Below are 20,917 nucleotides of genomic sequence, written 5' to 3' on the forward strand. Positions count from 1 at the left end.
ATGCAAAAAACAAAAACAAAAACAAAAAAAACAGACTTCAAAGTAGAAAGTTGTAGAATTTTTGGTCTGCTGCTAACTCCTTTAGTTTTTACTACCTCAGTCTAATTTATTTATTTAAATTTATTTTTTTAAGCAAGCTCTACACCCAATGTGGGGCTTGAACTCACAACCTGAAGATCAAAAGTCACATGCTCTACTGACTACCAGTCAGGTACTCCTACACCTCAGTCTAATTTAAATGAACAAAACTCTGAACACGTGAAAAACAATAAAAAGGAAGGTTAAGGCTACTCTTCTAGACACCAAAAACATTAAGTATAAATTGCATTGTGCTATAACTACTTCTGTCACATATTTAATTTAACCCATGTGAGGTTTGTATTTTAATACAATTTTATGGATTTAGAAATTAAGATGAATAAGAAAAAAACATACATCCTTTGAGTTAATACCTGAATTTAAGAGAACAGTACATATGATGTAATGATACATCAAACTATCAATCAGGACTTAAATAACTATTTCCCAGTTTTCTGATATCTGTTTAACCAGGCAGGGAATATTTTCATCATTTCATCTAGCTATGAAAGATCAAGTTTCAACCTCACAAGTAAACACAATTTAATCTGAAATTCACAAGGCTCTTAATATTTACTTTCCTACAGCTAGCATAGTGATTATCCCCCAAGACTGAATAATACTAAATTTTATGCAATGTAACGCACCTGTTGACTTGAAAATTTCACTTTCGGATTATTATCTATCTCCCATAAACCTTCATTAAAGCCTTTTCGTTTATTTGGTTTGCCGTACTTTTCCTTATTTTCTGAGTAAGGAAATATATCCTTTGGGCCTAAAAAAGCACTAAAAAAGGAGAAGGAGAAAAATGTGAGTGCAAAGCAATTTCCAATATGTGTCATTAAATAGCATTATGCTATGATGCAATTATAAACAATTCTTAACCCAAAATTTATTTAAAAAATCTTAAAGGGTAGACACAAATAACTCATTAAAGTTCAAATGCTTTTATTAAATTCAATCACAAGCTCCTAGAATCCAGTCCTATATTAAAAAAAATACTCAAGTTGCACAATGTGAATGTACTTAATGCCACTGAATTGTACACTTGAAAATGGTTAAAATAAATTTTATATATATATAATAAAAAAATGCCCCCAAATGAAAAGAACTGTGACACAACTGCATTAATCAATCCATTTAAAATGCACTCCAAATATAATTTTATTTCAAAGTAATCTGGTATAATACACAACTCATAAAATACTATTAATAAGGTATATTACTATATGTATATATACATAGGTTTTTGGAATAAAATGTGTTAAGAATTTTACTTTATTCAATGAAGGAATGAGAGGTTATAACTGGTTCGTTTGTTCATTCCTATATTCATTAGGGTCAGTCTTGTATTTGTGGTAGTTACGTCCTATAAAATCACCACAAACACTGATTAGTGAATAACACACCACTGCCCCAGGGAAAAAACAGGGTAGGGTTCCTGTGAGCCTCTGGTCGGTCACATTTTCGTCAACCAATCAATACATAATCTTGTTTTTTTGTGTGTTTCTGTTTAAAGACACATCAACATATGTTAGGGACTCATTCACATTGAACTCACAGACTTATTATAACACATACTTTCTCCATACAGCACAGAACTGCCTTCTGGCACTTAGGAATGCTAAATAGCACTTCAGCACCATATTTGGGGGCTATAACAAAGTGCAAAAGGACCAAGAAAAAAAAAAGGACAAAAATGAAAAAACTATAGCACTACCTAGGACTGCAAAAAGGACAGTTTATAGAATAAGAGCAAAAACAAGAAGGCAAAGTACTGCCCTGGTCAGCCTCAGCTAGGAATGTGTGCATCAAATCACTCAAAATTTTTGCCATTCTGCTTGCACATGAAGGCACGGTGAGTACTGATTTGGGTATATTTTTAGTGAGCAGGCGAATTCACAAATACGGAATCTGTGAATGATGAGACTAAACGGTGTGCGTACTTGGAGATATTTTCCAGAACAGACACTCTATATCTCTTACATCAGTTGGTCCTGCAGATGTCTGTCAATTCTATAAAGGAATTCATGCACTGTACCTATGAGTTTTTTGGTTATGCTGCTTGATATACATGTATTCTCCAAAGGAAAAGGAAAATGAAAAGCAGATTACTCCTCCTCTAAAATGTGCTATGATTTAAGATTATAAATTATTAATTAGGTATATATCACAAATTCCTTATCTGGTGAAATTCTTTAAGAATTAAGACCTAATGACTACAGTTAATACTCCAGTTAGAGTATTTTAGAAGGCTTTAGGATAAAATTTTAATTAAAAAGAGACTCAGAGCTCTATTTAAATATAACCAGTGCATATAAAAGTCAGCTTTATAATTTAAATTCTATAATTTAGAAATTCTCACTGTATACATGTACTTTTAACTGCACATTGATTAAAGCACATTTAAATCATCATTATCTCATTTGATTCCTAGTAAAAGGCTGAATTTCTGAATCATTCATTCCTACCCATCTCAAATTAGAAAAACTAACATTTAGTTAAAATAAGTAAAACAATTCTTCCTACATAATGTTTCAAATTCCAAGTAAATAACTTGAGTTAAATATCCATCAAAAACAAATATACTTCTAGTTAGAACAAACCAATTCAACACAAATTCTTGCAAAACCGCACAAAAACAACTCAGGCCAAAGAGGACAAGAAACACAGTACCAGCAGAGACCTAGAAGCTGGAAAGAAAACTGAAGAAAGGTTGGATACTAAGCAGCAATGTACAAACACAGCACCATCCTACAGTTCAAAATGCCCAATGGGCTCCAAATTTGTGGCATCAAGAACTTCCAAAAGTGCAAGGGATCTTAAATACTTAATAAAATCACACAAGAGTATTTTAAAACTTCAAACATGGGCATTTTTAGATATGACTCTAAACCTATAAGCTATTCAAAAGAGAAGACTGATTCTACCACGATGTTATTTAGTGTATAAAGGTTTGACAGTTCATTTTACGTGGGTTATTTTTCTTTTCTTAAAACAGATAGTCCTTACTTTGCATGACAGCATGAGACTATAAAAATGACCATGCAAAAGGGCCCTGGATGGCTCAGTTGGTTAGGCGTCTGGTTTCAGCTAAGGTCATGATAGGTCAAGATCTTAGGGTCCTGAGATTGAGCCCTCTTGTCAGGCTCCACACTCAGCAGGGTTTCTGCTTGAAGGTTCTCTCCCTTTGCCCCTCCCCCCATTCACACACACAAATAAATAAATCTTAAAGAAAAAAAGACATAGCAAGGCAATCTAAATTAACAAGGGGAAAAATTATGGTCGTTCCATAATTTGAAATTGTCAAAACATTAAACTCTATTATTGACAAAGACATGAAAAAATATTTATTTAGTACACTGTAATGTAAAACATTAGAAAAATTGAGACTGAAGTTTTTCTTTGTAAAAAAAAATGTGACTCAGGAAGAATAGTTTGAACAGTGCTTACTTTCTTCTGATCATATAACTCATGTATGGAGCGAGCATATTTTCTATGCCTTGGCAAATTGTCATATTCCTTTCTAAGCCTGATCAGCTTCCAACATTTTATCCTCTGCACTTTGAATGTTGTGAAATATCTGTAATGCTTTTTGTTGGCATCACTGCCTCTGAGACAGCTTCATCCTTTGTATTACAACCACTTTCCTCATTTATGTTGCTAAGCTTGCCTTCACCAAGTTCCTCTGGCTGCATATGCAGTCTCTCCAGATGCAGCATGTCTACATTTGAAGATTAGCTATTCTGTAACTCCACTTACATTCAGTTCAAATTTCACTTCTAGTGTTATTAATTTGTTTCTTTGCTGCACTTTCATCTTTGTTGGCCAATTCCCTGTATTGTTTTTTAAAAGTAACCTGACTGGGTATATCATTGAGATAAAAATGCACCACCACCACTACACACTGTCATCTATGCATGAATAGAAAGCACACTGACCAATCACTAAGAGCCTTTGAAAAAAGTGACATGCTATGCATCTGTTATTTATATTCTGACTTGTGGACTGAAGAGCTAGCAGCAAATTTTGTGGTTTATGCAATTACAGTTAATATTCCAGGGCATGTGAAATTTGAACCATGTTATTGGGGGACTGGTGTTATTTAACTAAAACTTGGTAACAAAATTCATGCATACTGGGCCTGTACCCTTCTCTCCTCTTCATGCTTTGACTTCAAAATTCTATTTTTATTAGATAGTAATACTGCCACTCTTGCTTTCTTTGTGACTATATTATATCGTTACTTGGTCATGTCTTATTTGAGCTTTGTCTCACAAAGAAAGACACAGCTAGATTATTTATTCCCATCTGAAAGATTTTTTCCAATCTGAAAGTCTTAACAGAATTCTATTCATACAATGTAATCATTTATATTTGGTCTCATTCACACCACCTTGTTTTACATATACCTTTTGATTATACTTGGATAACTGTTATTCTTACTTTTGCTGAATAGGTTTTTAAAAAACTCTCCCCTGATCCTTCCCTAGATTCAGATTTCAAGCTCTACTTTCTTTTATTTTTACTATTATGTTCACAGTTTAGCTGACTCTTGAACAAAACAGGTTTGAACTGTGCAGGTCCACGTATGAAGGGGATTTTTTTTTTTGGCATTGTAAATGTATTTTCTCTAGCTTACTTTATTATAAGAATACAGCATATAATACACGTACCATACAAAATATGTGCTAATTATATTATCGATAAGGCTTCCAGTCAACAGTAGGCTAGTAGTTAAGTTTTTGGGGAGTCAAAGTTATTTGCAGATTTTCAACTGCATGGAGGGTCAGCGCCTCTAACACCCACACTGTTCAAGGGTCAACTGCGTGAGTCCTACTTAAATCTGCATCTTTATCAACATACCAAAATTTAAATAACAATGCTTTTCCAAGTGAGAAAACCTTTATAACTCTAAATAGTTCACATGATGTACAGAAGGTTAAAAAATATTCACACATGAAAAGATGCTCCATATCATTAGTCATCAGTAAAATGCAAATCAAAACCACAAGATACTACCTTCACACCACCTAGGATAGCTATAATAAAAAAGACAGATAATAACACATCTTGGCAAAGATACTGATAAATTAAAATCCTCATACATTGCTCGTAGGAATGTTAAAATGATGCATGGCTGATTTGACAACGGTCTGGCAATTCCCGAAAGGATTAAACATAAAGTTATCATTTGACCCAGGAATTCCACTCCTACGGAAGTAAAACCACGTCCATGCAAAAACTGGTACACACAAAACTTGTATTCATAATAGCCAAAAGTAAAAACAATCCAAATGTCTATACATTGATGAATGGATAAATAAAATATGCTAGATTAATACAATGGAGTATTTGGCAATAAAAAGTAATGAAGAACTATCACATGATACAATACAGATTAACCTTGAAAACATGATAAATGAAAAAAGCCAGTCATTAAAGACCACATGTTATACAGTTCCATTTATATGAAACACTCAGAACAAGGAAATAGATTAGTGACTGCCATGGTAAGACAGGAGACAGAACTGGGGAGAAATGGGAAGTATCTGCTAAAGGGCACCGGGTTTCTTCTTGGCATGATGAAAATGTTTTAAAATTGTGCTAATGGCTGCACTCCTCTCTTGTATATACTATGTACTGAATTGTACACTTTAAATGGATGAATTGCATAAGATATGCATTATATCTCAATAAAGCTGTTGAAAATATTCTTTAGTAAGTACACATCCTACCGAACAAAAACAATCCATAATTTTACCAACTATAGATAGCCACTGTTTCAGCCCACTTTTTAGCTGTATGTATACATATTAATACGTAATTTAGATGTATATGCTACATATTCAGCCATCCTTTTTCAAATTAAAATGAACATCTCTTCATGGCAATAATTACTAATAGCTACATATTATTTCACTGAATGGCTATCTCAAAACTGACTTGCCTATTGTTGGACTACTTTCTGTAACATATTTTCTATTACAAATAATGCAGCCATAATAAATATAATATTGCTCAATCTTTGCACCTATCTTCATAACATATTCTCAGTAGAATTGCTGGGTCAAGGAGTATGCTCAAGACTAAGGAACCCCTTAATGAGACTCAAACCATGGAGGAAGAAAGAAGAATCCTCCCGCATTCTCATTGTAAAAAAGAAATGATAATTATGGAACACGATGGCAGTGTTAGCTATTGCTATAGTGGTAATCGTATTGCAATACAGAAATGTATCAAATCAATACACCTTAAACTTACACATTTTTTAAAGATTGTTATTTATTTATTGAGAGAGAGGGAGAGAGCAGGTGCTAGTGGGGGGGGGGGGAGCAGCAGAGGGAGAGGGACAAGCAAACGCCTTGCTGAGCTCCAGAGCCTAACATGGGGCTCTATCTCAGGACCCTGATGATCTGAGCCAAAATCAAGAGTCAGACACTCAACCAACTGAGCCACCCAGGTGCCCCAAACTTATACAATAGTATATATGCCTACTACATTGAAAAAAAAAAAAAAAAGAAAAACAACTACAAGCACATGCCCACGCGCCCACACACACATACATAGAATCCTCCCTGGGGATGCAATCCCATAGGTTTAATGAAGAGGGTCTTGATTATTGTTTAGACAGCCATCACTAGTCCCCAAGGGCACAACCTGATGTGGCTATGGCTCTGACTCATTCTTCAAGGCAGCCCATTTTAAAATGACATACCAAAAATAAATTAATAAAAAGTTTTAAAATTAAGATTTAAAAAATAAATAAAATGACCTACAAATCTCAAAGAAAATACATCAAAACCTTAACAGGTTTTGGGGTCATTTCTTAAAAACAGGAATAAAAATGACTTGTTTCCTTTATAGAAAACTTTTTAACAATGAAAAGATACACGTTAATTCAGAGTTACCCATCAAATTCCAGAGGTGAAAAGGAACTTAGGTATCACCAAAATCCTCATTTTAAAGATTAGAAAACTGAAGACCAGAAGGATTAACTCATTGAAGCAAGGTCATCTAGCTATTAAACAGCAGAGCCTCAACTTTGTACAGTATTTGTTAAGAGGGTTTCAGGGTTTCCTCTATTCACTGTAATACGGTCTCTGAAACACCTACTAAAATACTGATACCATATCCCTGTATATATCAACTCTGATTTTAAATACCAATGTCCTCGCCCTTAAGAATCAAGGCTAACGTAAAATGTCCTAAGAAAATAGCAAATCGGGGCGCCTGGGTGGCTCAGTCGTTAAGCATCTGCCTTCAGCTCAGGTCATGATCCCAGGGTCCTGGGATCGAGCCCCACATCGGGCTCCCTGCTCAGCGGGAGGCCTGCTTCTCCCTCTCCCACTCCCCCTGCTTGTGTTCCCTCTCTCGCTGTGTCTCTCTCTGTCAAATAAATAAATAAAATCTTTAAAAAAAAATAGCAAATCATTAACAGTTGGCCCTTGAACAAGGTGGGGGTTTGGGATGCTGACCCCCCATACGGTCAAAAATCCATAACTTCGTCTCCCCCTAAACTTAACTACTAATAGCCTACTGCAGACCAGAAACACACATTTTATATGTTACATGTATTATATACTATATTCTTACAATAAAGTTAGGAAAAATGAAACATTATTTAAAAAATCATAAAGAAAAAATGTATTTACAGTACTGTAAAAAAGTCTGCATAAGCAGACTTGCGCAGTTCAAACCCATGTTGTTCAAGGGTCACCAGATGTATCCCTCACCAAAGCTCAATTATCACACACCTGGGGCTCTCTCCCTTTAAGGCAAAGCAGAGGTCATATGTAAAAAATGGGAAAGCTTATCAGAGCTGAAGATACAAAGCTCAAAACTTACTTAACTGTTGCCAAGTAGTACTACTAAACAGCCCTATTAACGAAAACACTGATTCTTACTTGCTGCTTCATTTCTCCATTATTATTAAATCACAAAATATGAAATATACTGTTTCATAACTAGGTTTTATTTTTTTTTAAGATTTTATCTATTTGGCAGAGAGCGAGCACGCGCAAGTGAGCACAAGCAGACAGAGCGGCAGGCAGAAGCAGGCTCCCCATTGAGCAGGGAGCCTGACACTGGGTTCGGTCCCAAGGTCCTGGGACCATGACCTGAGCAAAAGGCAGACGTTTAACCACTGAGCCATCCAGGCGCCCCTATAACTAGGTTTTATAACAGCATGCATTCCTTTTTTTTTTTTAAGATTTTATTATTTGTCAGAGAGAGAGATAGAGCAAGCACAAGCAGGGGGAGCGGTAGGCAGAGCAAGCAGAGCAGGCAGGAGAAGCAGGGAGCCTGATGAGCAGGGAGCCTGATGCAGGGCTCGATCCCAGGAACCTGGGATCATGACCTGAGCTGAAGGCAGACGCTCAACTGACTGAGCCACCCAACCGTCCCAGCATGCATTCTTTCTAACAGCAAACGATTCAAGAGACAACTCACTATATATCTACTATATGCCATGAGCCCGCTGGTATAGAGATGAATAAATAGTATAAGGCTTATGAGAAACTATACTGTATAAAGTTCCACACCAACACATGCAGTTAATTATGGGTAGAGTACAGAAGTTGTATAGAAGAACAAGCGAAGACGGTAAAATCCCAGCCTATGATTTCATTTCTTTATTCCTTTCTTGTGGACAGGTTATACAAAAAACTGCCACCTCCCCATTCATCCTCACTCCTAAAACTATGTATCAGGCTGGTTTTAAAACAGCCTGTGATGGATATTTTTGAAGCTCCTAGAACTGAGCCTCCAACCTCTTTGTATTAAGACAAAAATCAGTAAGGAGATAAATTCAACAAAGTAACATCTTCATTTAAATTTTCTAGACTTTAGAGACAGACCTGTGAGAGTATTTCCTAAGTAAGCAATAGCAATCAGCAAAACTCAAACTGCATTTCAAACAATTTAACACTTCTAAGTATTAATTTGTCTTTGAAAAATAATATGCTAATGTTATCTTTAGTAGCTGACATTTATTAATACATGCAAAACACTGTTCTAAGCATTTTTCATGTAGTATGTTGTTTATACCCCAAAATTCTGAGGTAAATTATTCCCATTTTACAAATAAGGACACAAGGCTAAGTAACCTACCCAAGGTCATGTAGCAGGTAAATGGCAGTCAGAATTCATAAACGGTCTTCTGATCTAGTTGTCTTAAAACACTATATAACTGTTGGTTAATGGACAGCAAATTCATAATCAACAAATGATTTTATCTAGGGTGTACACTTTCAATCTATCACCAAATATTTATTTAACAGCTACTATGCACCAGGCACTTATGTAAATGATGACAAACAAGATAAATAAAGGTCTCTGCTCTCCAAGCTCTTCACTTGGGGGCGAAGGAAAAAAAAAATTTCAGTCATCATAGCAATGAAGAAATTAAGTATGAAAAAGAGGACGTGAGCTAAGATCTAAATGACTGAAAATCTGAGGGCGTTTCCCAACAAAGAAAAAAATAAGGAAGGACCTAAGACAAGAGAAAGCAGATTTATGTAACAGTGAAAAAAATATGAGGTTGGAGAGGTAAGCACAGGCTAATTCATACAGTTCTTAATAAACAGCATTTATAGATAAATTTTGGGGGTCCTGTTTGTTGGTAATGTTAATTAGGAAGCCACTGAAGATTTCTGGACAGGGAAATGACATGATCTGACTAGGATATGAAGATCACTTTGACTATATATGAAGAGTGCAAACTGAAACCAAGATAGGGTCAGGACACTTTTTAAAAAAAGATTTTATTTATTTATTTATTTGTTAGAGAGCGAGGGCACGAGGAGGGGGCACTCATCCTAGGACTCTGGGATCATGACCTGAGATGAAGGCAGACGCTTAACCAACTGAGCCACCCAGGCGCCCAGGTTAGGACACTCTATGGGCTGAAGCTGTAGTAGAGGAGACAGAGAAGGGTGGACAGATCATAACGCACTCTAAAAGAAAAGAATAAAACTTGCTGGCTGACTGCTAGTGGGGAGGAAGGGAAAAGACTATAATATGTAATCAAAGATAACACCACAAATTGGCTCCAGCAAAGCACTGGGTCCTTGTCAGTCTCCTTTACTAAGAATCTGTCTTGAATGTTAGTTTTAGGATACCTAGCAGATGGTCACAGTTGGTATACATAAGGGCTCATTGTTGTCTAATATTCAAAATTTGACTGCTAGATGAATTTACTGTGAATGTTGTAAAATGCTAAGAAAAACCAAAGTTTCTAGGTCAGAGCAAGAATGAATGAAGCTCCAAAAAGGTTCTGCACTAAATTCACATTTAAAAAATATCTTTAAAAAAACTTACTCTATAAATCAGTTATGAATAAGTATAGTTTTCCAAATGGCCATTTCTTCTCCCATGTTCTTCCTTTCCCATATCCCTAACTATAGGCTGTTAGAATAAACTCTCATTTATGCAAAATCCACACTGAAAGGCTCCCAATAAACACCATCCCAATTTGGTGGGGGGAAGGGGGTACCAAGGCAAATCATCAGAGACCTAGTTTCTAAAAATTAACCTTAAATACAAAAAAAAATCAAGTCACCAGACCAATGGAGACACAGCAGCGCTGCCTTTCTGAAGATAAATGTTATACTTATGACAACACTAAAGCACAAAACATCAGATGTTGAAATGAAAATTTAATATTAGCTTAATTTTATATTCTAAATCCTTGAACATATTCCAATTTCTTAAATATTAATTCATTGTCTTCCCTAATCATTCAATATTTTGTTATTTTGTTATTAACCAAACAACGCTTAATGAAAGTTTGGTTATTTGGTGTTGTTTTAAAATTTACAGATATTTACAACATAAAAATCTTCATTTTCAAATGCTAGGGGAAGGTATAGTCATTCCTCTAAACATAATATAAACTATGTGTTCTATGAAGCTGTAAGGCCACATATGAAAGTATAGAAAATCTGTCCCATTTCAGAAAAATCACATTTAAAGAATCCTAAACTTACAAAACTGAAAAAAATCTAAGGAACATCTACTCACATTACTACAGTGTTTCCAAACCTCACATGCATCAGAATCATCTGGAAGCCTTGTTAAAACAGATTGCTGGGCCCCACACCCCAGTTTCTGATTCAGTAGTTGTGAGGTGGAGTCCAAGACTTTGCGTGTCTAAAATTCCCATGTGATGCTGGTGCAGCTTGACCTAGGACCACATTTTGTAAACCGCTACTCCAATAGCGAGTTCACAAATTTTTCATCAAAAGATAGCTTTTCCTATTAATTTTATGGGAATTTTTTAAATGGTAGATTACCCTACTGAGTCAGAAATGCATCATTTCTTACTGAGTCAGAAATGCATCATTTCAAAACTTAAGTTTTGACGTTTAGGATATACCTAAACCCGACGCAAAGTAATTATGAAAGCTGATCCAATTCTAGACTCAAAACTGCATTCAAAAAAATAATAATTATGCAACATTGTATAATACCATTAATATGACACATCCAGAATTGGCAAATCTACAGAGCGGTTGTCCAATTCTTGGGAGGAGGGAATGGAGAATAACTGCTAATGGATATGAAAATAAATGTACTAAAACCCACTGAATTACATACTTTAAACAAGTGAAACTTTATGATGTAAACTTCATCTCAATAAAGCTGTCAAAAGAAATTATGTGAAAGTTCATACGTTAGCTAACATCAAACCAACTGTTGCCTTTGTAGACACTGTTAGGAACACATAATTCTAATTAGCTATATCAACAACTTTGTTTCTCCTGGTCCAAGGTAAACAAGCCTACTCTACCAAAATTATTGCAAATTTTAAACTTCAAGTCCAAAATCAGCAAAATTATATAAACAGTACTTCTAAGACTATTAAATTATAGGTATGTAGGATGTCATACACCAAATCAACGAAATAGGCCTTGGAGTAGAGTAGTCCTATGCACCTAGAAGTACCAGTTCAACAATATTGGGTTGCAATTTTTGAAAGAGTAATTTGCTCTACCAAATTGGTCCTCTGCCCACATATCCACCAGGGGCAGCAGGGTAGTCCCAGTGGCTCTCAGGACCACATAAATACACACGAGAGAGAACCATCCAGACTTCTTCTCACTCTTCCCATAATATACCATTTGTGTGGCTAATATCGCCAAAGCCGAAAACAAGGTGCTAGGCTGTCCTTATGAAAAGCATTTATTATACTAAATATCAATACCAAATGCCCTGTTAAGAACTTTCTTTACACACTTTTATCTATGAGTCATTCTTCAGGTAGCTGAGGGGATCCATATATATCCCTCTTTTATAATTAAGGAAACATCTATTCCAATGAAAGTTAAACCTGCAGCGTCTAATTTTTCTGCCCTAAAAATAAATTTTAAAAGGGAAACTTGAAGACTTTTTCCAAAATTCAAAGATGATCTTAAAAGTTTCCTATTATTACTCTACTATTTTCTCTTTGAAGTAGTCTCTACTTTTCATTTTATGCTCAATGACCCTATGAAATTAACTCTGATTTGCCTTTAGAGCTAAAAGGACTTACGTCTCATGGGTTCCAAAAAAGAAAATGGGTAGTTTGTTTGTGGGTGGTTTTACAGCTCCATCAGGAACTTCATCTACCTAAAAGAAAGATCAGAAAAATTAAAATCTTTTAAATCACACACACCTCAACACACCAGAATAAAGTGAGAACAAGACATCCAAAAAGGGTCTTATAAAATTAGACCAGTTCTATAGGTCATAATCCCTATCCCAGTTCTGAAACCCAAGAAGTTTTGAAACCCAAAATATTTCTCAAAATTCATTTGATGACAAAACCTGGACACTGAAGCTATTTTGTCATTTCTTTTATCCACCAATGTTTCTACTGATGCTTCTCTGCAAAAATACTCTGTTAGATTACCATGTGCTATTCTAGAAGCCTAGAGGGAGCAAAATATATACTGTATGTGCCATGGTTACCTCGAATTTTGGTTTTTTAAACATATCTAATCCCGAGCATTTCAGATAAGGGAGCCCAAACCCGTTCAAAAATCCTAAATGATATTTCTGCAGGGAGGCTACACAAATACCAGAGAAATGTAAAAGCAGACATTAATGAAAGTTTCAAGCAGTATTTCTCAAAGTTTGGAACACATGTTCTAGAAAGATCTTGTACCTACATGGCGGAATCAGATGAAGTTCTATTCCTTTTTCATTTCTCTTTCAATCATTCTAATTAAGTAATGAAGGAAGTATCAGGTTCTATCATGTCTAACATATCTGTAATACTTGTTACTTTCTCTTAACAATAAAGGAAAAGCAGACCTCAAAGGTAAAGCCATCAGGCAGTAATATCAAGCCAGAATTTAACATTTCAATTTTTTCATTACTTAACTTCATAATAACATTTCTGTGTCATAACCTTCCTAATTTCAAAGATATTTTAAAAAATCAATTAGCTTTGTTAAGAAGGGAGCAGACCATCTGAGGACCTACTACGCTCTGTATGCATTACCATGTTGAAGAAAAGACGGTGAAAGTGATTTGACTGTTTCTCATTCTGAAGGTTTCAGACATCAACAGAATCATTATCACCTAACACTCTTAGGGACTTTAATTTCCTCACCTATACCATCATTATACTGGTCATTTCAACCTCATGAGAAGGCCCCAAGAACTGTGAAAATCCTTAGGGCCCTTAAGGGATATTTTCTGTCAACCCAGTTCATATGCTTCCTTCTGCTAGCAAACAGTTTTAAATGTGGAGCACCTACGGAGTTTAATAAGTGTTAGGCAATTTTTAAAAAGTTGACTGTAAAAACAATTATTACTGATAGAGGATTATAAAAACATGCAAAACTTAAAATTAAGGAAGTTTGAAATATAGAGACAAAACATTAAAATCAAAATATGGACAACTGTCATCTTCATAGATGATAATAAATACCCTAATCTCTCTAAAGCAAAGACATAACTTGTTAAAATTAGAGAAGATAGAAAAAAGAATATAATTCTCGGACACAGAATATCAAACCAAATTCAGCTGCTTCTAAAGAAAAAAAGAAGAGACAAAAATTTCCCATTCCAAGTGAACTTGTTGAATATAGAACTTATTAAAGAAGGAAAATACTCTGGCCCTCCTAAGGCTATTTATTCTGCTTGCAGTATCAACTCTTAATCATCTAACACAATGAAGCATGTGAAGAGGACAATTTGTAAGAAAAGTAGGTAACTTTTTAAACGTTTTCATTTGGCTTTCAACTGTAGTGTAGCACCAAAATGTGAATACAGATATACCCTATAACCTCAGATTTTATAACAACTCAAAATAAATAAGGATGTTAAAACCATGAAAAAAAGTATCCTGGAGAAGCCTTAAACCTGCCCAGTTTCCCTCTCCTCTATTCAAACAAGAAATCGTGTTGTATAAGTACATGATTACATACTAAGGACTGTGGGGGACATGAAGAAATTCAGTTTATGTCTATTGCCCTCAAGAAGCTTACAATCTAAAAAAACAAAAAACCCTTATAATCTATTTGGAAATCAAAGCATGAACCTAAGAGTTAAAATGTTATCACAAAGGAAATAGATTAGAGTGTCAAATATATAGGTAAGAATTAGGAGTAAAGATTGTTCAAGATAAGACTTCAGTAAAAAGGTAGACTTAATAGACTGGGGAGTAAAATTCTTTCCAGGTTTAGGAAGGAAACCTGTAAGCAAGAACTGGATGGGAAAAATCAAGAGAACAGTAAACATTTTATACTTGCACAGCAGTGAGCAAACACACTACATGAGTCTCTGTAACCAATGGCTATGTTTTCTCCCAGCTGACGTAATTAAAAATACAGGATTTAATTGTCTTTAAGAAATACACTCCTCAAAGAAGAGTAAATTGGTGGAAATTACAACTTCAGAATTTGTATTTAAAGAAGATCTTGAGCATTCTAATCTAATAGATCTCAACAGTTTTTTGGTTCTATCGTGATCTTAGAACCCAAGTCCTACCATAAGCTAACAAAAAGACCTCTTTTTCTGAAAATGGCGTTTATGTATTAGTCTCAATTGTTAAATGTCACAAAAATCCTGGGCTTTAATTACCTCTCTGTACCACTAGATGTGAACCTAGGAATCTGGGTCTACTGCTCTTTTGCCTATGGGAAACAAAGAGGTAAAACAACTTCTTCAAGGTCATAAGGCAAACTTCACGAATACAAACGTGAAAATAAATTTACAAAAAACTTATTGTAAAATTTTCAAAAATATCCAGTCCTGAATCTCTGTATTAAACAAGCAAATCCACAAGGCCTCATCAACTACAAAACATAAAAAATCCCTATGAAACCAATTTAATCACATCTTTAACATCCAAGAGCCTGCATAAACTCCAGATACTCTGCCTTTTACTTAAAATTTTTAAAAAGTCAATGTTTCATTAAACGGTAAACATAAAATCCAACCTTGATTATTTTCACCTACAATGGAACATTATTAACTGGCATCACGTTTAAGTATTTCCTATTAAGAAAACCTGCCTAAGTCTGTCAACAACAAACCCACAGGGAAACGCTTAAGTAGAAACACCTGGATTTTTACAATTCCACAGGAGATGCCTGGGCAAAAAGCTAAAACCAAAGGTTACAAATGAGACCAAAGGAAAGCAAGGGGGGAAAAGGACACGAGAACAAAATTAAGAGAAAGGGTAAGAAGTAGGCCCCTGAGGAAGGTAGCACCGCTAAATGCGAAGGCTAAAATCACTTACTCGAGCTGGCCAATGAGGGTAACCTTTCATCTTGGCGAAGATGAGGTCTCCAGGTTTGAAATCGCGAGTCATGTTTCGGGGGCGAGGCCGGGGGTCTGAAGCCCAGGGAGGAGGCGCGGCGGTGCGGACGGCGAGGGGATGCCGGAGGGCGGACGGGAGCCGAGGCTCCCGGGGCGGCGGGAGGGGGAAGATGCCTCCGGGCGTCCCGACGCGCCTGCGAGGGAGAGCACCGAGGGCGGTTAATGCTCAGAAACCCGAAGGGAGGGGCCGCACGGGGAGGCCCGGGGGAGGGGGAGGGGAGGGCCGGGGAGGGGTGGGGGTGGGAGAGTGAGGGGAGAGCCGCCTCCCGCTCCTCCCCCGCGAGTGCGCGGCCTCCGCAGCCCGGTAGCTACCCCTCCAGGCTTCGGCAGCTCCACCGCTCGACGACCGAAAAGACGCCACCACCTGAGGCTGAGATGCTTCTCAGCCCCCAATTCCCCTTTCTCCCGCCCCATCTTTCCTCTGGCTTTTTTCTCCGGGCTTAAGCCCCAAGAGGGAGGGGGTCTGGGGAGAGGGAAAAAAGATGGCATAGGAAAGGGGAACGTCCCCCTCCCATCCACACCCGACATCTCCCCCAACCTGCTTCCCGACGGTCGCAGCCCCGGGCCGCCCCTCGGCTCTCCCGGGCGGGCCGCGGCCACTTCCCCGCTACAGCCAGGAGCGAGGCCACTGAGGGGGGGGGCGGGGCGAGTCCCCGCCGCCCGCTCACCTGCCGGGGCCGCGGGCGCTGAGGCTGCGGTGGCGGGCCGGCCGCCTCTGCCCGCGTCCACGCAAGCCACCTGCGCCACCAGCTGCCGCAGAGGCGTCTCAACGGCTCCGAATCGCAACCGCCGCCGCCGCTGCCGCCGCCGTCGCTGCGCTGCTCCCGCGCGGCTCCCGCTCGGCGCCCGCTAGCACTGGGGCGGCACCAACTGCTGGCCGAGGCAGGGGGGGGCAACGCAGCACCGGCCTGAGGTGCGTGGCTCGGAAGCGGAACTTCAGAAGCCGCTAGATCTCCAAGTTGGCTTTTGCCCAGCAGTTACAGCCAAGTGCAGAGAGATACTGGGGCGAAGGAACAAATGAGTGGGCGAAAACAGCTCGGCCTGCGGCGGCTCCCCCCTGCGGCTTGCAGAGTGGTCGGGCCCGGCCCGCCCCTGCTGGCTACTCTGCGTGTGTGTATTTGTATGTGTACTGTATGTAAAAGGCGGGGAGGGAGGAAACGATTGTTGTGGACCGGGTTTGGGGGCGGGTATCCGGGCCTCCAGCCCTTGGCTGTGTGTTGGGAAGAACCTGGCAGCCTAAGCTGCATGTTCTTGCATCGTTTCCCAGGGTGGGGAGGCTTTAATGCTGCACTTGCGCGGTTTGCACCATCCATCCAAAAAAGAACTGTACAAAAACCGATAGATGCAATCGGAGCATGAGGTTGTTGCAGGGTGTGCAGCTTGTAGGCCTCTCACACCTCGCTGAATGGGCCTTTTCCTTGAAATTGTAATACGAGAAAGCCCTATTTCTTTTCTTTTAAATTTGAAGCACCAAGGACTATTAAAACTGCAATCCTAACGAATGCAAAATGTGAAGGGAAAAAAACAATAACAGGAAAGCATAAGTCTTTCAGATAGGATGTGGGTTTGGGCCCAGACTAAATTTTAGCTGCATCTAAATTGTATTTCTTTGGTAGAATTGTAGCTGGGTGGTGGTCAAGTGTAGAAGTGTTGCTAAACCTCACATGTTTTGTCTCTTAAAATACTCTTCAAGGGATTTCTAAAATTATTTTATTTTTTGATCCTTCAGCTAATACATTTTTTAAGACGTTGGTAGTAACATGCCCAGCTTTCTAATATGAATTGATATTTTAATATTTTTACTGTACCAGAACTATGTTACTAGAATTATCTAATTTTACTTAACCATTAACATTCACCCAGGTTCCCAATACATGTAGTAAATAAAAAGGCATTTTGAAAATTAATAAAAATTAATCTTAAGTTTTGTTTCATGCTTCACTGAATCCCCCCAAAAAGTACCTACTGTGTGTCAAGCATTTTTAAGTGCTGGGGATACAACCATGAACAAAAGCATAAATACTTCCTGTCTAAAACAGAATGAAAATATGAAAAAGCTTAAAAATATTAAAATATATAAAGAATGGTATGTAGTGCATACTCCTTTAAATGAAGAACTCACAACTGGGAATAAATCAGGGAAAGCTTTATTAAAGTAGGTAAAAATTGAGAAGAATACTTTGAAAGAGATACTTCCTTAAAAGGGATGAAGACATCCCCAATGCAAATTGTCCTGCAGGGAATTTCAAGAGACTAAATCATACCTCAGCAACAGGCTGAGGGTTCCAAGTGTTGCAAAAAGAGAAATTGACTAGCAATGAAAAGGGAAAGGTTAGAGAGAGGTCCTGAAGCCTCTCATCCCAAATGAGTTTGATATGATGTATGCTAGGGAGCTACTAAATGTTGCTGAGCAAGAAAGTAAAGATGATTCTTTAAAAAGTTATTCTTGCTTGCTACAAAGGAGATGACAGTAGAAAGAGGTTGGAGGTTACCGTTGTACTCCCAAAGTGACCCATTTCTAGATGAGACTGGTGACTGAAAAAGACAAGAAAGTGAACAACTAAGTACACAAAAGAATGATGACCAGGCGTTAGCCATAAATCATGCACAGGAAAAGTGGAGAATGATGTATTGAAGAAAATTCCAAGACACTGAGTAGGAGAGACCAAGGCATCATCCAGCTACCATTTCTTGCACACCTCCTTCGTTCTAAGCCTTTAAAGGCTTTGCAATTCCAAGTATGGTCCAGGGCCCAGCAGCATGGGCTGTATCTCCCCAGACTTGTTAAATCATAATCTGCATTTTAACAAGACCCCCAGGTGATTCTTATGCATATTCAACTTTGAGAGACTTTTGCTATGGAGGATGCTACAGGAACATTAAACCAAGTAGGGAAAACACATACGATAGATGAATTATAATTAATATTAAAAGATAACATTGTATTAGTGCTAAATGATAGAACAAATAAAAAAGGAGTGATTACTGTGAGTGGGGGGTGGGCCTCAGAAAAGATGAAAATAGAGGGAAAATGGAAAAGCATTGATGTTTCCGTGTTAATGTCAAAAATAGAAAGTACAAACTTAGCTCTTGGTGTCTTTAAGTTTGGCAATTTCAATTTGTGTTAGTCTATAGACAACAAGCAAAACCCTTGAAAACAGTAAGTCAGGGCAAAACAGGTGGTAGTTTAAGCCTCCAGAGAACAAAAGCCCAGGATCCCTGGGAGCAGCAGTTCGGAATGGGAGGAAAAGGGGGAGTGGTGAGGGAGGAGGGAGGGTTGCACTCAGCAGAGCCACTTGGAGAGCTTTTCTGAACTATGGAGAGCCTGTTCCCCTCTCCAGGCGGGCTTGATGCACCCGGCCCCCGTACTCCGTCTTCTTAGGGAGGTGATGCCAGGAAAAGTACAGCAAGATAGAGATTAAAGGGCAATGAGAAAGTTGTAAGGAGAGAGAATACAATTTCCAAAACAACTGAAGCAAGGGGGCGGGGTAGCGGGGAGGTGAGGCGGGGAAGGAGATCTAAATGAATTCAGGAAGGAACTTGATTCACAGTCTCTCATTTTATCAGGGTGCTCCTATCCCCATTTTACAGATGAGAAAACAAGCTCACAGAAGTTCAGCAACCTGACCCAAATCACACATCTAGTCAAGCGGCCAAGACAACGTGCCAGCCGGTCAGTTCTCAATTCTCTTGTGCCTTGGTGTGGTCCCACACCACCTCTAGGTGGAGCAGGGGGCCAGCAGTGCCAGAGACCAAGGAGCTCATAATTAGAAAAAGATGCTGGAAGGAAAAGCAGCCAGAACTCCCTCTTCCACCTTCTGTCTTTCGACTTGAAAGTATTTCCAGCTTCAAATTTCCTAACGACCTTCCTCTACCCCACCCCGTTCCCCAGCTGGTCCCTACCATCAGCCCATTCTATTTAACTCCCAGTTTTAAGAGACTTAACCCCAAAATCACCCCTGGAAAGGTTTCCAACCTCATCTTACTGTGGCATAATTTCTCATTTACAGTCCTTCAGACTAATATTTAAGCTGCTTAGAAATAGGCACCGTGGGCGCCTGGGTGGCTCAGATGGTTGAGCATCTGCCTTCGGCTCAGGTCATGATCTCCAGGTCCTGGGATGGAGCCCCAAGGCTGGCTCAGCGGGGAGTCAGCTTCTCCCTCTCCCTCTGCCTCTCCCCCTGCTAGTGTGCTCTCTCTCCCTCTCTCTCAAATAAATAAATAAAACTAAAAAAAAAAGAAAGAAAGAAAGAAATAGGCACAATCTTAGTCATCAGTGCCCAGCATTTAGCGGGCACTAAATAAAATTTTTTTTCTCAATAAATACTTGTTGAATAAGAGGAAGGGGCAAGTAGAAAACTCCCTAGTCCCTTAGTCTGAGAAAACAGATAAAAAGACACTTTAAAAGACATTTGTTTTTGTTTTGACTTTGTGAATTCTTCATGTACTTAAAGGTTAACCTTTAAAAGCACTGACATGTTTTCATTGACTAAAATACATTCCACAGATTTAATGGAAATCTTTCTAAATGAGATTTGGTACATATCCCCAAAATTAAGTAATGATAATCCCTTCCTTCATATCTTTTACATAGAATATACATAATTCCCTACCTCAATATGCAGTATTTATAACATACCTTAAGCTCATGAGTAGGAACCCCAATTCCTGAACTTTTCTTATGTGTGATCCTTCAAGCCTCGTGATGGGGATGTTAGCAAGAATAAGAGGAAGATGAAGGGCATTAATCAAAGAGCTTGCGCAGTCAGAGATGCCATAAATCTGGCCTAGGCTTATGTTCCCCTGGCTTCCCTTAGCTTCAATAAGCATTTAGAATTTGGGCCCTTTGGATGGGAGAAACCAACACATGCTGGTTTGTAAGACAGCGGCTAGAGATACCACTGAGCTGGTTTAACAATGGGTAGATGAGAGTCATTCTCAGACACATGGGCTAAGAGAAGCCTTAATGAGTCTGAGTGCTAGGCCACATCCAGTCTTGGCTAAGGCTTCTCTCATCCCACATGTC

General features: G+C 38.3%; 1 protein-coding gene across 5 annotated transcripts in view; it reads right to left on the bottom strand.

The window, feature by feature from the left end:
- Positions 1 to 16,744, bottom strand: part of PSIP1 (PC4 and SRSF1 interacting protein 1) — a 39,822-nt gene extending 23,078 nt beyond the window's left edge. For 2 of the 5 annotated variants that reach the window (XM_036121228.2, XM_078061214.1), the window contains exons 1-4: positions 16,560 to 16,742; positions 15,812 to 16,025; positions 12,611 to 12,687; positions 726 to 864 (exon numbers count right to left, since the gene is read on the bottom strand). In XM_036121228.2, the coding sequence (XP_035977121.1) occupies positions 726 to 864; positions 12,611 to 12,687; positions 15,812 to 15,883 (288 nt within the window). In that variant the 5' untranslated portion in view covers positions 15,884 to 16,025; positions 16,560 to 16,742. Of the gene's footprint in view, positions 1 to 725; positions 865 to 12,610; positions 12,688 to 15,811; positions 16,026 to 16,559 lie in introns of all 5 variants that reach the window. The other 3 variants (XM_036121231.2, XM_036121232.2, XM_036121227.2) reach the window with 2 other exon arrangements.
- Between the last annotated feature and the right edge of the window lie 4,173 nt (positions 16,745 to 20,917).

This window comes from Halichoerus grypus, chromosome 14 (genome assembly GCF_964656455.1).
Source record: "Halichoerus grypus chromosome 14, mHalGry1.hap1.1, whole genome shotgun sequence".
Taxonomy (NCBI): Eukaryota; Metazoa; Chordata; class Mammalia; order Carnivora; family Phocidae; genus Halichoerus; species Halichoerus grypus.